The following is a 16,165-nucleotide window of genomic DNA, read 5'->3' on the forward strand; positions in this document are numbered from 1 at the left end:
AGGGAAAGAACACACTTCTTCTTGATCACAGATGAGAGAATATTGTGCTGTTGAACTGACTGATACAGGTCAAGGCTTCTTCATGCTGGAGCAGCCACTGTTACACAGCTTCATTGCCTTTTCTTATCAGCCACCTGGTTTGCTTTGAGTGCAACTCACCACCTCTTCCTGAAGCCCTTTTCTGATGACTACCTTCTTCCTCTCCTTCAGGCACATTATTCCTGTATATGTGCACTCTGTAAGCTACCTCTGCTCTCCAAATTTCTTCCTTCTTTCCCACTTCCCTATCTCCTATTGCTTCCATGCTTGCAGGACAATCTGTCTCCCCTCGAATCCTGACAGAAGTAATGTCTCACCAAACCTCCACCCCTAAAGCCTTTCCCTGTAGCTCCCTTTAAGTCTTCAGCAGGTAGATTAATTGATTTTTCTTTTCCCAATAGCTATTGAAAGTCTTGAAAAGCAGCTCAATTACTTCAATGGACTTCTTCAAATTTACTGTTGTGTATCCCATAGGTCTTAGTTCCTATTATTTTCATCAAGCTCTCTTTGAAGACTTAAATTCTTTTACTCTCACAATTACTACTGAAGTCCTTCCTTCATGCTTCTATCTGCTTTAGAAATTCCCAAATCCAAAGCTGTGTTATTTGTTAAGGCTCATTTTATTAGCCCCAAAATATTCACCTGTTTTATACAACAAATATGACTGGGTGCCTGTAATGATGATCCTCACAGCTGCCTTTGAGTGCCTCCACCTGGCTCACCTGGTGATGGTTCCCATGGTGCAGGTATTAAAGGAGATAGTTCAATGACTGGCTTTAAACATTGCTTCTGCTTTTAGGAGGAAAAAAAAAAAAAAAAAAAAAAAAAAAAAAAAAGTAGTTTACAACCCAATTTTTTTTCCCTGTCAATGTATAGGAGAACATGTGAAAACTGCTTTGGAACTGAAATGAGGATTTTCCAGCATCAGAGACTGTGGGAAAGGATTATCCTCAGTGAAGTTGCTTTAAATCCTGTTTCATTTTAAAAGCTTCTACTTCTACTCTTCATTTTCATTTCTGTTTCAAAGACCTTTAGCTGTACTCTCCTTTGGGGTCAAGCATATATCCCCTGAGAAATCTGGGGGTGGAATGACAAGAAAATTTTAGGAAATCTCTTCCTTAGACTGTATTTATCATTGCTGAGCTCAAGCATTTCTCCAGAGAGAAGAAAATTAAGCATTTGGAAATACGTTGGGTTTTTTTCTGCTACTGTCTATAATGCAGTTAAAAGCTTTTATCCATGCCTACCAGCACAATGAACAACTGGCATCTTCTCAACGGAAGAGACAGTCCACAATGGCCATTTCTTTTACATGGCAGTAAATATATATAAGGCTTCTCAGAAAACATATGAATACTAAGCACTTTTTAATGCTTTGTAATTTATTCATAGCCAGGTTGTCTTCACTTGTTTGGCTTTTTCTGACTGACTTCTGAAGAAATGACACTTTTGATCTAACCTGCTTGGATAGCCTTGAACCAAGTTCTTGTCCATGTTTCTAAATATTTAGACCATTCTGAAACTTCTATGCCAAGTGCAAGAAATGTATCCAGACAAAGTCCTTCCAGTTCCAAATTGTCTTGGATGGAGATCAGATATATATACCTTTTTCTGAGGTTTATCTCCAGTGTGTTCCCCAGAGCTTAAGAGTCCTTCTTTTTAAAGATTTATAATCCCTAATAGCTGTTTCAGTCACCTTAAGAGAATGTCCAGCCATTCTCTGGTGCTTCTTTGAGGGAAATTCAGCATTTAAGGTTCCATATACACAGTGCAACCTCTCAAACATAACATCATCTAAAGCCCGGGAAAATCTGCACTGTATTGAAAAAATTGAAGAAGATACTTAAGGGCTCAAAGGAAGAAATCATCAAGAACACAAGATATATTATGCAGTTCAAAGCAAAGGAAGGTCTGCTTTTACAAAGAAGTTACAGCTTACCTACCCCAGCATCTACAAGCAAGGATCTTATAAAAAGGAATTTTCTCTGTTCCTAAAATGAATGGGTTATCTATTAATTTGATAGATTTTTTCAAACAAAAATGTCCCTGTTCTGTTTCCCTCTTTGCCTTGTTTCTTTGTTTTTGGTTTGTTCTATTTTGGGGTTTTTTTTGGTTTTGTTTGTCTGTTTTGGTTTGGTTGTTTTTTTGTTTTCTTTTGTTTTTTTTAGGTTGGTTGGGTTTTTTTTCCCATTCTCCTTCTTAATCATACAACATAAAACTATCACACAAAACAGTTCCACAAATTCTGTATTTAGCTGGGACAAGTATAAAGGGGTCACAGTTTATTTGTTCAGCACACCACTGCTAATGGGATTCTTTGATTTTCTGGGGTTTTTTGTCCTCTCCACCAGCAATATTCCTTACACCTTAGTCCAAGTTGCAAACTCCCAATTAAATGGTGCTTATTGTTAATCACCTACACACAGGTCTATTTTGTTAGCACATGCCAAGCACTACATTTGAATGAGTATGATGCCACCAGTTACTTCAATCTGATGCACACCACACATATGGATCAAAACACAGAACTTAGAACCCTAAGGACTGGGGAGAGGCAGCAGGCGAGTTCAGCTTGGACTTTGCTTTTCATTATAAACTTGACTCTGACTCCCATCCAAAATCTTCAAAGAGCATCCTATGTCCTTCAAACTTTTAATTTTCATTTGGGAATATCTTCAACAGATGACCTGAAATACCTACCAGATTTCAGGGAACTTTGAAAAGATGCCAAGAGTCTGTTTAAAAAGTAGTGAATTTCTACCTCTTTTTTCCCTTCTGAAGATAGCTGTAAGTCACATTCTCATAATTAGTGAGTTTTTTTCACAATTACTTTTTATTCTGGACTAAGGGGGGAAAATTCAACCTTTTCTTTCTGCCAGCAACCATGTCACCTGTAATGGTCTTTTACAAGTGACCAAACACATCAGAATGTCTGATGCAACTGCTCTATTAGCTTTTGCTAACCTGGACACCACCACAGTGGAAGAAAAAAGTTCAGGCAATCCCCCCTACATGTTCCTGTCAACCAAGCCCTATTTGGCAGATGTCTTTGGAAAGCATCCTCACTTGAAGCGTTTTGAAAACAGATTATATTTTCTCTCTTTCTTCTGATCTTACTGGATCTCAAGCAGTTGGTTCTCTGTGTAGATTTGAAACACTCAAGGGGGACAACTCTCCACCCTTTGCCTAGAAGTGACAATAAATCTCTGGACAAATGAGTCAATTTCAATTGTATCCTCCTCAAAGCTATTTCCAGATATATTTGGCCACCATTCCTAACAGAATCAATGGGATCAGCATAAAAATCTTGAGAAGGGCTTCTGGTGATAGCACTTCTCTGGTAAAAGAAATAAAAGCTTATCTGCAAAAGGGAGACTTTGCTAGGCCTTAGTTAATATTTATTTCTTTTTAAAAAAATCCATTTCACATTCAAAAATCTGTTGGTAACAGGCATTCATAAAATGAACACCTTGTCTGACAAAACTAAATATGTAAGAAATCTAATTCTTCCCATCTCTTCTTCTAATTCTGTAATGAATTTCCAGAGACAACTTTAATTAAGAGCCTGCCTAGCACAACTCAGAAGAGTTGAGTGAAGATGTATTTGCTGAAATGTTCACATAGGAATGGCTCCATTGTTTGAAGACCAACCAGAACAGACTGTCTCAGGCTCTGCCTCCTTTTTGTATTATTCACCTTCTTAAACAACCTTACATGAATGTTGAGAAACAGAAGACATGCCAGCTGTCTTTCAAAGTGCTTTTAAGGTTCTTATGCTTAAATGAAATTGCACAAAGGACATTCTCTTATATTAGAGTACTACTTTGATTGTACTTAGACAACAACTCAGTGGGGCATGACTGACAACTCTGTGGGATTAAGCATGTACATGGGTAAACTCAGACTACATTGTATTCTTCTTAACATGTCTGTTTTTTGGAGGAAACCACCAAAACCCAGCCACCAAGTATGTAAGATTCAGTTCTTACCGGCAGTGAATGAAGTCAGGAACAGGATTATGCTGACTAAAAGATGCCGCATCAAGATTCATGCAAATTTCCACATTGTCTCCAGCCATGATTCGTACTGCAGCTTTATTTTCATCCTCAAAAGTCTGCCTTTGTAAGGATGCACACAGCAGCAACATGAAGTCATCTAGGAGAAAGCAGTCACCGCAATGAAAAATTCAGTCATTAACCTAAGTGGAAGGAGTAGTCGTGAAATATTATAATGTAGTTATCAGAAAGTTTTCCCTCACATTGAACTTCCAAGACTGTGCTACTTTCAACACATTTAATGTAAGTTTGAAATGTATTAATGGCTTTAGTTTTTTTACCTGACATCTTGTATTATTTTTACTGAGAAATACATGAGAAGAGAGCAAATAATCCATACATTTTGATGTACCTTCATTAAAAATAGCATGGGTGAAAAAGCAGATGCAGAAATTACTAGTCCTTTGATTTTTTCTACTGCATACAAAGCCACACTTAGTATTCCATCTCCTACAGAACACGTCAGCTTGCTACTGAAGGGTAAATAAAAGGCTGGCTTCAAATGACACTGTACAGATGTTTTAAGCAAATGACATGTAAACGCTTCACAAAAATGTGCTGAAACACTTACAGACAAGGAAGACAGGGTTTGGTCTCACAATGAAGTCTGGAAAGTATAACCACTTTATGATGTTGGAGTTGAAGTTGGCATTACCACTTCTCCATGGATAGTCTGTATGACAGAAGCACACAAAAATGCAGTAAGTACTTCATAAAAATTACTTCATCCTTTTCTTCTGAATAATTATCAATTTCCCAGCATTTTTTTGTAAAAGTAAGCAGCTGTAATTGCCCATAAACAGTAAGAGTCTTTACCTTTACAAGGAGCAGGTGGGATGCCAATGCAAAGGAAGTACTGGAATGTAATGATGCATGCCAGAAAACAGCAGTATTTTGGCCAGATCTCCGCAATAGCTTTTCTTCTACGTCGATACAATACAGCGATCAGCCAGAAGGCATGAATCATGGCATAAAAATCCATTCGTTGACCAATTACATTTACTGATAGAAGAAAACAGGTCTGGAAAAGAAGCAAAGAAACATAAGCAACATTTACAACTTGATGCCTAGTCAATGCAATAATGATAAACTACTACGGACTCAGCAAGAATGCTTGGACATGTGCTGACTGCAGGAACTCACTAAAACAGTCTGTATCTCTCCAACAGCAACCTCTCTCAAACCTCTCCAACACCCCAAATTTTTGATACTCTTCTATGAGGGACAGCCACATGAACACAGCACTAAAGCAGGTTTCCAGTATGGGATATCTAAAGATACAGAATGGAAATAGCACTGTCACAGTAGCACCTATGTGAAATGTTTAATAGTTGCCAAGAAAAGCACATATTACACAGCCATGTTTTTTGATAGCACTTACAGATGTGAAAAAGAAGAGAAACTATTAAGAATAACAACAACCTAAGCGTATTCTTATGTGGGAACCATAAAAAAAGAAAAGGGATTTCATAGAATCATAGAATGGTTTGAGTTGGAAGTGATCTTAAAGATCATCTAGTTCCAACCCCCTGCATGGGCAGGGACACCTCCCACTAGATCAGGTTGCTCAGGGCCCAAAACAACCTGGTCTTGAACACTTGCAGGGACGGGGCTTCCACAACTCTTTAGACAACTTCCCGTTTAGACCACACAGCTTCTCTTTGCTGTAGACTAATCCAGTCAATTGCTGTAAGGCAGCTTTTGTTCAACTTTCTTCTATAGGCTCTGCATCCCAGAGCATTTTTCTTCTCTGGTTCCATTTAAAAAAGTCCCTTCCCTCACTGCCATGAAGCATGTTTCCAAACATAGTGAATACTTTGTAGCAAATCATTTATTCAACACACTTCACTATTTAGATTGTCTCTCTTTTCATACTTCAATGAGGTTAAACTTATTTCCCAAAGGAAATGGCTTGCTGATTAATAATAATTTTCACTCATTCTTAATCCCCAGACACATTTTACTCTGTTTATCAGCAGCAAGTGGTGACAGTGTCCAATATATAGCTCAAGAGCATCATTATTATTGTAAGAATCAGGATGCATTAGCCTAGGAGTTGCCTTCTTCAGATAGCCATAGAAATTCGTGAAAGAATACATTTTTGAAAGTGCATTTCCTGTGTCTGTGAACAAACAGGAGATGTAAGGGAACAAATATGAAGCTGCTGTTTTTATTATTTATTTTTTTTCCAAGAGTTGTACAGCAGTAGCTTGGATTCAAGGCAGGTTCCATTCTGATTTTTTGCTTCTGAATTGGGTGAAGCAGATAGAAGGAACACAATAGATGAGCTTAAAGCCCAGCAGCCTGTGCTACTACTGCTGGCAAACAAATAAGCAGATCTACTCAATAAGACATCTACCAGATATTTAGGATACATTATGGACCTTCAGTCCCTTCACTTCTTTGTACCTGCCTCTTCTAATTCTATGTGTGTTTCTTGTCTATTGAAAAGTTCCTTGGAGATGGAACTTGGTTTTACCCAAGTAGTACAAAGCAGCAATAACTTTCACTGCAGTAAGGTTGGCAGTCTCCTGCAGATTGCTAACAGCTATTCTAACAAGCAGAAAAAGAAGGATGCATTTGTGCAGTCAAAGGCAAAAGAAGCTTAGAAATGTTTACATAGAGACAATGGCCTGCTAGCCCTTGCTTTCTTCTTCCACTTCTGCAGTCCCTGGTCCCCTCTGTGTGTGTGTGCATGAGAGGATACACCTCACTTCTGCTCCTTGTCCTACCTGTTTATCCCTTTAGTTGAGTTATTAATAAGACACACAAAGAAAAGCAAGAGGAAAACCAGTGAGGAAAACCACTACTAGCAGGTAGACAGGAACTGTGGCAAAGTCTAACACAAGTGATGACTACGAAGCATCCAGCTGCCAAATGTAGTTCAAGCTAGTACTCAAAAATAACACAATCAAAAGGTTTGGAAGGATAGTCTAAAGAAAATCAATATATAGTGATTTACCTCCAAACCAAACTTGTAGAAGAAATAGTTTATGAAATACTTGACACAGTTTACCAGTCCATCATCCAGATGTGCTCTTGTAATATCGTGGAAAATGGTTTTAGTCACAGGTGTGGTAAGGTTATTTCGACATCTGTAGTACTCCTGATGACGGTAGATTGTCACTTCAAAAGCCAGAATAGCCAGCATCAGTAAGTTATTCTACGGGAGACACAATCAGAAGAATATAAAATAAAAACAAAAAATACAAGAAGATATACATTTTTCTGAAAAGCATAAATCCATGAATATTTAAAAGGATGACACCACTGAGTGGTTCCACACTTGAGGATGCACTGGCACCTATTCCCAGCTATTATAATTGAAACAAAGTAAGGTTCCTAACATGTCTTGGATTTTGATGAAACATACTGAGATTCAGAAGATAAATTAAAAGACATTCATTAAAAATATACTATAATGAAAACTAGTTGTGGAAAAGAGAGGGAATGAAAATGCATTGACCCATCCATGTGCCCTCTCATGCTTCATAGCTTCTCTTAAGATATCACACTTTGCTTTGCAGGACATAGGTGATACAAGCACACACAAAGCCATTTGCAGCTCAGCTAGCAAGTACCAACTTCATGAAACTGTGAAGATGCTGGGTAGTGCAAATATATGCTGGATGCTCTTGTAAATGAACAGTGTAACTGCAGGTCTTCACTCAGGCACAGCTCCTTTTGTGCTAAAGCCAGACTGACTGGGATTCAGTCTTGAGGAGATCTGAAGCATGTTTTTTTTCCTCTCAGGATGGAGGTCTAACCTATGCTTAACGGAAGAGAGGTACTAAACAACTGTTATCAAAGAGGCATAACAGAAAGACACCAAGACTTGAAGCTCAGGTCTAGCTCTGAACTGATTTCCTCAATGTAGAGCAGTTTTACTTGCGAACGCAATGAAAACCCTTCTAGAACAATTTCTAATCCCAAAGTATTATCTATTTATAGCTGCAAAGCTCCTAGCATCAAGCCAAACATCACTAGGTGACTTCACTCTTCATGAAGAACCCTTGAGTCAGTAATTGGTTTTTCCCACACACATTCTTAACTGTGGGAGGTGCATGGCTAAGGGAGTGAGAGGCAGAGGCACAAGCAGGGTCTGATATGTTGACCACCAGAGCTTGGAAGGTCTTCCCTACATGAACAAAGCAAAGAGGCAAGCTGTCAAGGAAGAAACAAGGAATAAATCAAGTTAGATAAAAACTTGCTGTTAGTCAGTCAACAAATTTCTGACAACCTTAAACTCTGTACACAAAAATGTGTTGATTCTTAAAACTGAGAAGAGACATGGAAGGTTTTGTCCAGGAGTTGGCACATTTTTATTGTAAGTAGGCTTTTCTAATAAAGATGCGAATAATAAAATATTGCTCTCAGGCATCAGCAAAAAACAAGAAGAAATACAAAAGACACCCATTTACTAGTGTCTGAATGAATAATTCCCTTAACTCATTGTATTTTCTAAGCTGTGGCTGAGGAATAAGCACTTCAGAAAATTAAGTGCTTATAGCACATACTGTCATTCAAGGCAATTACTCCAATTAGAACCACCAGTTCTTAGTACCCAAAAGCATTGTATTTCTTAATTACTTAGAGCTCTTAAATATCACCTATCTTAGAGTGCTTTTAACAGATGGTAGAGTCAGAAAGCCATACTTCAACATGCAGATCATCTTAATTGGTACTGAATCCCTTCTGGAAATTCCCTGTGTAACAGATATGACCTTCTGCTGCCTATACCCCTCTGTGCTCCCTATTATAAATGGCTTGCATTGCATTTTTGTGTGGCAAATTATTTATTTCAAAGACATTTTGAATTCCATCACAAATAAGAAAATATATCAATGTAGATAATTAAAGAAGTTACCCTTAAGTACACAAGCAGGGGATAAGACTTTCTCAATCCAACCCATTCTGCAGGATCAACTGGCCCACTGTAGAGGACTGAGGTTTTGAGTTCTTCCAAATTGACCTTAGTTTCATTCTCTCCTGGCTAAAAAGAAAATGCAACAGTTTCTGAGTTTAAGGCTGCTTGGGGAGGGAACGCTAATCAACAATAGTAGATCAGGTGAAATATAGTTTTCAGTACTTTATATGCTTCCTCTTGCTCTTCTTCATTGAAGAAGGTAGCAGTCAAAACTTTTTAATATGCATTTGTACTCACCAATGTACAATTAATGGAAAAAGTGTTGGGATCAATAGATGTGAGCTGGTATAACATTTTGCAGACAATAATCACACACGTCCAAACAGTGCAGATACTTGATGCCAATGGGCGAAACTGAGCGTATGGCAAAGCAAGAGCCCAGGCAATTAAAAACACAAAGTTAAACAGAGACACCTGAAAACACAAAAACAGGATGGAAATTACACAGAGTAACAAGAAAACTGAGAAAGTCAGACCTTTTCCATAGTAATTACAAAAAAAATAAATTTAAAATATATATATTCAAAAGAAAGGGACATAGAGAAACTGAGAAAAGTACTGACAAAATTACAACAATAATCACAATAATGCAGACATGGAATGGTATGTGAAGACAGAAAAACTTAGTAGTCCATTTAGGAAGCACACTATCTCAGACATACTATTAATACTATTAGACCCACAAAACTGCATACCCACCCCACAAACAGACATGAAATACAAAGGACCACATGCTGGTTTTGCTGCTTTACTACACACAAAATAAAGAAGAGATGATACAGATCCATGTGCCTGTAGTATCCACCTTCATACTCTTGACCTTTTTCCCCCCAAAGATGTGAGAAAGAGGATTTTTTATTTTATTTTTAGTGAATTCTGTCCTACTACCCTGTTCAAGGAATGGCTATGTCAGGCAGAGAATTCACACTACCCACAACAAAGGCATGATTATAGGTGTTGCTCCCTTTTTCTTTAGGCATAGTTTCAGGTTCCTGTTTCTTCAGCACCAGATCCAGTTTAAGTAATTTTCTTAGAAGTTTTTTCCTAAGCCTTTTCTACACCCTCCATCCCTGGATGGTGCCCACAGCCAGCTTGAGCAGTGGAAGGATTATGTCTCTTAAATCCAAAGAATTAGACTAATAAAAACCTAATATCTGAAAAAAGAGGAGGATTGAGAATATCTAGGCAGATCTCTGGCAGAAGATATCAAGCCCAGCTGGATCCCTCAGTTTCAATCAGGTCTGATGTGAGGAAAGCATCTTCCTACACTTGGGCGTTCCACTGCACAAGCAGATCCTGACAAGTCTCCACCATGTGTAAGTTTTGACAGTGGGTGTTTACTTGCCTCTTTCACTGTGACCCAGATGATGTAAGAAGAAACGATTTTGATGATGTGCAGCTCTAACAGCCACCACACAAAAACTTGCATCTTATGGAAATACTCCAGGAATTTCAAAAACAGTACAGTAAGGCGGTCAATCACCAGATGCCACTTGTTCCTTAAGTCTGCAGAGATGTTCAAGCAGAATCATAGGGAAGAAAAAAAACAGAAAATCTCTTTTGAAAAGAATAGTCCACTAAACAAGGAGGTTTTTACTTCTCTTCTAGGCTGTCTAAGCCGGTAAAAATGCAAAGGAGTTACCAGCTTCTGTATGCAATTATTTCAACTTTTATTTTACACAAAGGAACCCCAAGATGGTTATTCTGTACATATTTATGTGAAGAACATACGCACACTTGCACGAAAAAAAAGACTTTTGGAATATCTTACAAACAAATTCCATTTTTTTCCTCTTCTGCCCTTTTTCTCCAACCACAACTTAGAAATTCCTCATAAAATGCTGAGTGAGGTAAATTCCATGAGTATATAATTAAACTTGACAAATAAATTAAGCTATAGAACTCTAAACCTCCATATGTGTTTTTATAGGTGCAATGAGTGTACATAAGAGTTTTTATTTATAGAATTAGATGTTCTCACTCATTCTTTCACTGCATTTATTCTAATTTGCAGTGTTGCCACCATGCAAGGTATATCCAGGCAGTGGAGTGGTAATTGGAGCAGGCAGAAAAGGCACTGTAGTGAGCTCTGTCTAGCCTGTTCAGGCACTAGATGCACAGGGCATAAAATACAGGCCTTATGGCATCCATTGAAAAAATGGACATTACTCTGTAAAAAAGTCTGAACATGTGAAGATGTTAAAATAATGTCACAACTGCAGCCACATGGATATGTAAAAATGACATAACCCTTTGGTAAACATAAATGCATAGAGAGCTATGAGGATAATCAAGGAACTTGGATATCTCTCCTGTGAAGAATGGCTGAGAGATCTGGGGCTGCTTAGTCCTGAGAAGAGAAGGCTGAGAGGGGATCTTATCAATAATGTCTATAAAATATCTGAGGGGTGGGTGCCAAGAGGAAGGGACCAGTCTCTTTTCAGTGGTGCCCAGTAAGAGGACGAGTAACAATGGGTACAAGCTAGAACATAGGAAGTTCCACTTCAACATGAGGAGAAACTTCTTTACTGTGAGGGTGACAGAGCACTGGAACAGGCTGCCCAGAGAGGTTGTGGAGTCTCCTTCTGTGGAGACTTTCAAAACCTGCCTGGATCTGTTCCTGTGTGGCCTGCCCTAGGTGATCCTGCTGCAGCAAGAGGGGTTGTACTAGGTGATCTCTAGAGGTCCCTTCCAACCTCTAATGTTCTATGATTCTATAATTCTATGTACAACTTGAAGATGGATCACCCATGGCAAGCAGCACTTCGTGCTATGGTGAAGCCCCAGGGAGAAGGCTGCAGCTCCTTGCTTGAATGTGTCACTGCACAGGGTAACCTCCACCAGCTACCCACTGTCTCAAGCCCTTCCAACATGTAGGGATGGATGGAATACAACATACTCATCACCCTTCCTAGACTGCATGAGAGCTGGCAAAGAAAGGTTACCCATGGCCCACAAACACCTCTGTGAGGGAAGACATCCCAGACAGGAAAGGCAGAATCTGGTTTGGGTTCAAAGGGACCTTAAAGATAATCTATTTCCATATTCCCTGAATGAGCAGGGACACCTCCCACTAGATCAGGTTGCTCAAAGGTAAGTAGCTTCATCTGAGCTTCCTGGGGGCAGTTAAGCTAGATGCACTGCCATTTTGCCTTGACAAAAACCCTGTCCCTATTTATGTGTCACAGTCCTGTGAAGATTGGCATGAGCAACACAGTCTGTGGTAAGGCCATTTCCAAACAATACAGCTTCTTTGGGTGTTAAATGCCCTTTCCTGGTTTTGCACTCATGGCTTATATTCCAAACTGAGTTATGGAAAGAGTTTATATTAGGAGTTCATCCTAGCAGTATCAAGGATGACAACATCAGCCTTACTCATGTCTGCCCTTCAGCATTTTTATGTTCATCTGGCATCTACTACTCATTCCATATTCAGAAGCAAAAAATATGACACTAATGTGCACATGAATAATGAACCAAAGCCATTGGGACTTCTGGAGTTGAGAGCCCTGAAAGCATGCAGTATCAGAGATTAAATATGTATGTGCATTTTCTTTATTATAAAGAGACTTAACTCCAAATAACTTCTTAGGATTTGTGGTAATCTCTTATTAATCCAATCAGACAACCTAGAAGAGTTGCCTCCTGAAGAAAGAGGTGGTTTTTTGTTTTCATCCTCTTAGCATCCTACAGAAACAGTATGATTTTTCTTCCTAAAGGAGACTGTAGCCTGTTGAATAATTGACAAGTAGCCATCTGCTCAGTTCAGGCTTTTGGCAAAGACTGTATGTAAAAGTCAAAGGAAAACCTGATGATTGAAGTGAGCAGGGATGACCAAGAATGAAACATCTGTTGTCACTACTAACTAAGGCTGAGGAAGGCAAAATTTGCAATCTGTAGAGCTTACCTGTAGTTTCTTCTTCCTCTGATTCATTGTCTTCATCATCATCATCATCTTCCTTGTCTTCATCTTCCTTCTCTTCTGCTTTTCTTTTTTTGACCCTCCCTTCCCCTCCCTCCCTCTCTGCCTCTTCCATTCTTTTCTCACCAGCCTCTTCCAGCATCTTATCCTCTTCCTTTTCTCTGCTGGCTGTTAAATTCATCATAGTTATGTCAGGCAGGCTTCCATCTTGGTGTACCAGTCTGTTGGTAAATAGTAGCATGTCAGCCAACTGAGCAGTAATGACATTATAGTCTTTTTCAAGATGTATAATTAGAAAAAATAAACTGTTCATGGAAAATGCCTTAGAAGTGGAAAAGTTAATGATTCTGGTACTTTGTCCAAACACACACTGCAAATTGAGTTGGAATGTATTAGTAACTACTTCTCACTCAGATACTAATGGTTAGTTAGTCATGAGTGGTATTGACACTTAAACTTGACATTTTCCCCACTGGAGAAAATGGTCAGAGTTTAAGATGCAGAAGCATGAAATGACATTTTTTAAGAGGGAACATTTCATGACTTCACAGGGGACTTACTCATTTTGGTGGTTTGGTATTTTTTTCTTGAGGCTGCTCAAAGTAATTGGAACAGAAAGAAAAAGGGAGATGAGAACAGAGGGGTTACAGAAGAAGGTCACTAACAATTATGTCATGCTAAATCACAAGTCATAAAACATTCTCCTACTCCATCTGCAGGAGGCTTCTGATGCCAAGAGCATGCCATCATGACATTCCCAGGGAGCTTCTACAAAGAAACATGGAATTGCAGCACAGATGGAAAGAGGGCAACCTATTTACACCAGTGCTAAACGTGGTCAGTGCTGCACCACGCTGTCAGTAATGCAGCTGAATCATCACAAGTATCTGACTGATTACTGTAAATGCACTTCTGCCTTCTTCCAATTGAAAGGTGCAGCTGGGAAGCCAAGGAACTGGCAAGCAGTCTTCCAGTGATAGGTGTGGGAACAAACAAAAGCAAAAATTCCATGGCTGTGTCTTCAGTTAATTTATCATGTCTGAATTGATAGTGCCATTCATTCTCTCTCTCTTTTCTGCATCTCACAGAGAATTTTGCTTACTAAAGTACTTTTCAGACTAACAGAACTGAGATATGTGAAAATCATATTTCTCTATTGCCATGGTACCAATTTTTAAGAGACTTATTCAGCATATATCTTTTTTTTGTTTGGATTGGTTTGGTTTTTTGGGGGTTTTTTGTTTGGGGAGGGTTGTGTTTGGTTTTGTGTGTGTGGTTTATTTGCTTGTTTTTTGTTTTGTTTTGTTTTTACTTGAGAAAAGACACTTTCTTTGCCACACACCTGAGCTGTGCTGTTGGGACTCACCTCTTATATTTGCAGAAACCCCACTTTTCCTCATTCCCTAAACCTATGTGCTATGCTGAGCATGGTGTTTTCTTGGCCACCTGGGCACACTGCTGGCTCATATTCAGCCGCCTGTCAAGTCCTTCTTGTCTGGGCAGCTTTCCAGACACTCTGCCCCAAGCCTGTAGCATTGCATGGGTTTGTACGCCAAGTGCAGGCGTAGTGATAATATCATATCCTGAAGTAGTCTTACAGATTGCAAAAAAAAGCAGAAAGGTGGCTTAAAAGCAGAAGTTTAACAAGAGAGCCCAGCACCAACAGGGTGGTCATGTATAAAGAAGAGAGAATGAATTTGCAGTTCAGTTCAAATGTTAGGGGGATCCTCAGTTACTATAAATCATCAGAGACCATTTAAAAGGCATGAAATGGAATGGAAGTATCTATATCATCAGACAGATTTTGCACATGTACAATTGCTTTGAATTTAATTAGGTATCTTCCCAACTGACTTTTATAATGGAAAAATCTACATTCACACTGGTGTAAATCAAGGATTGAATAACTTACCTTGGTGTAAACTGGACAGTAACAAAGTAATCCTACAGGATTTTGAGAGGCCTCATCTTTCTTTTACTGGTATATATATTTGTATTCAAGAGAAACTTGTTCTCAAATTCATTAAATAGGGTTTCAATAAGAAGAAGTATACCAGCATATCTAGTTTTAGGCATCAAAGCCATTTCAGAGGCACTAAAATCAGGCATTTGTTTCCAGTCCTTGCTGGACTCCTAGTATTTTTATTAGTAATGTGCTAGAGCAGAAGATTAATAACTTACTGGATGCATCAGGAAGGATCTTTCACCTTTGATAATTTTTTGCAATCAGTTTATGAATCTCTCCAAACTTTTATGTACCAAAACAATCTGTCATGCACAGCCTTAATAACAGAAAGCTTTCTGCTCTGCAGAAATTTGGTGACCTACCTCCTGAATATTCAGCAAGCCAGATTCACAGTGAGCCTGTAGTGCCACACCTTTATTGACAGGACCCTGAGAGCTTTCCCTGCCTTTGCAGGGATTTTTTTCCTGCCTGCATCCAAGGCCAGCTGGTTGGCATGTGATGGGATGTGTAGCTAAGCTTTAGTGCAGGCAGTCCCTCTCCTTCTTTTGAGAGCTGCATGCACACTGAGGCTCTTGTCCTCGCATCTCAGTTGTACCTGCATCTGTTCCGATGCCTCCCTGACCCTAAGCCTGACACACAGACTGACTCCATGCCTTCACCTCTGAACTGGATCATCTGTATGGATTTTCTGGGAGCTCCCCAGGCTGTGACTGACCCTTGTTACCAACTCCAGATCTGATCCTCACCCTCAGTTGCTGGTTCCTCTTTCTGACTTCATGGAGAGACCCCAGCTTTGCCTCTTGGCCACATCCCTTGGCTCCCAGCCTGCCTGCCCTTGCCAAGCCACCTGCCCTTGTTGCTCCCTGACACATGAGCTTCCAACAGACGAGGATTCCAACTGTGGTGAACTTTTAAGAACCCTGGCCTAAACTACGTGATGACATTTGAAGAACGAGATTGAATATGACACATAAATTAACTTCGTGTGAGCGCAGATAGTCACAAATATTTAAACAAGGGAATTTCTTATCTTTTCTATTTACATTCAGTAGTGACAACAAACACAGAAGTCCTTCCAATCTTGGAGCTGATTAAACAAAAGCCCACTTTTACTCCAGTCAAATATTTTGACAGAAGTCTACTTTATGGAACCATTTTCAAGATGCCATTTATAAAGAGATGACCACAGTGGCAATATAGGTTTTTGTAGTTTGGATCCCGCAGCACCCAACCCAACCTATGAATTAACATCCTTA

General features: G+C 39.2%; 1 protein-coding gene across 1 annotated transcript in view; it reads right to left on the reverse strand.

Moving 5' to 3' along the window:
- The window catches only part of PIEZO2 (piezo-type mechanosensitive ion channel component 2), a 258,854-nt gene that overhangs the window by 60,961 nt on the left and 181,728 nt on the right, over nucleotides 1–16,165 (reverse strand). Inside the window, exons 18-25 of the mRNA XM_010006936.1 lie at nucleotides 12,929–13,164; nucleotides 10,367–10,527; nucleotides 9,259–9,435; nucleotides 8,962–9,087; nucleotides 7,057–7,257; nucleotides 4,911–5,115; nucleotides 4,666–4,767; nucleotides 4,029–4,194 (exon numbers count right to left, since the gene is read on the reverse strand). Of these exons, the coding sequence (XP_010005238.1) occupies nucleotides 4,029–4,194; nucleotides 4,666–4,767; nucleotides 4,911–5,115; nucleotides 7,057–7,257; nucleotides 8,962–9,087; nucleotides 9,259–9,435; nucleotides 10,367–10,527; nucleotides 12,929–13,164 (1,374 nt within the window). The remainder of the gene's footprint in view (nucleotides 1–4,028; nucleotides 4,195–4,665; nucleotides 4,768–4,910; nucleotides 5,116–7,056; nucleotides 7,258–8,961; nucleotides 9,088–9,258; nucleotides 9,436–10,366; nucleotides 10,528–12,928; nucleotides 13,165–16,165) is intronic.

This window comes from Chaetura pelagica, unplaced genomic scaffold (genome assembly GCF_000747805.2).
Source record: "Chaetura pelagica isolate M959 unplaced genomic scaffold, ChaPel_1.0 scaffold109, whole genome shotgun sequence".
NCBI classification, from domain to species: domain Eukaryota; kingdom Metazoa; phylum Chordata; class Aves; order Apodiformes; family Apodidae; genus Chaetura; species Chaetura pelagica.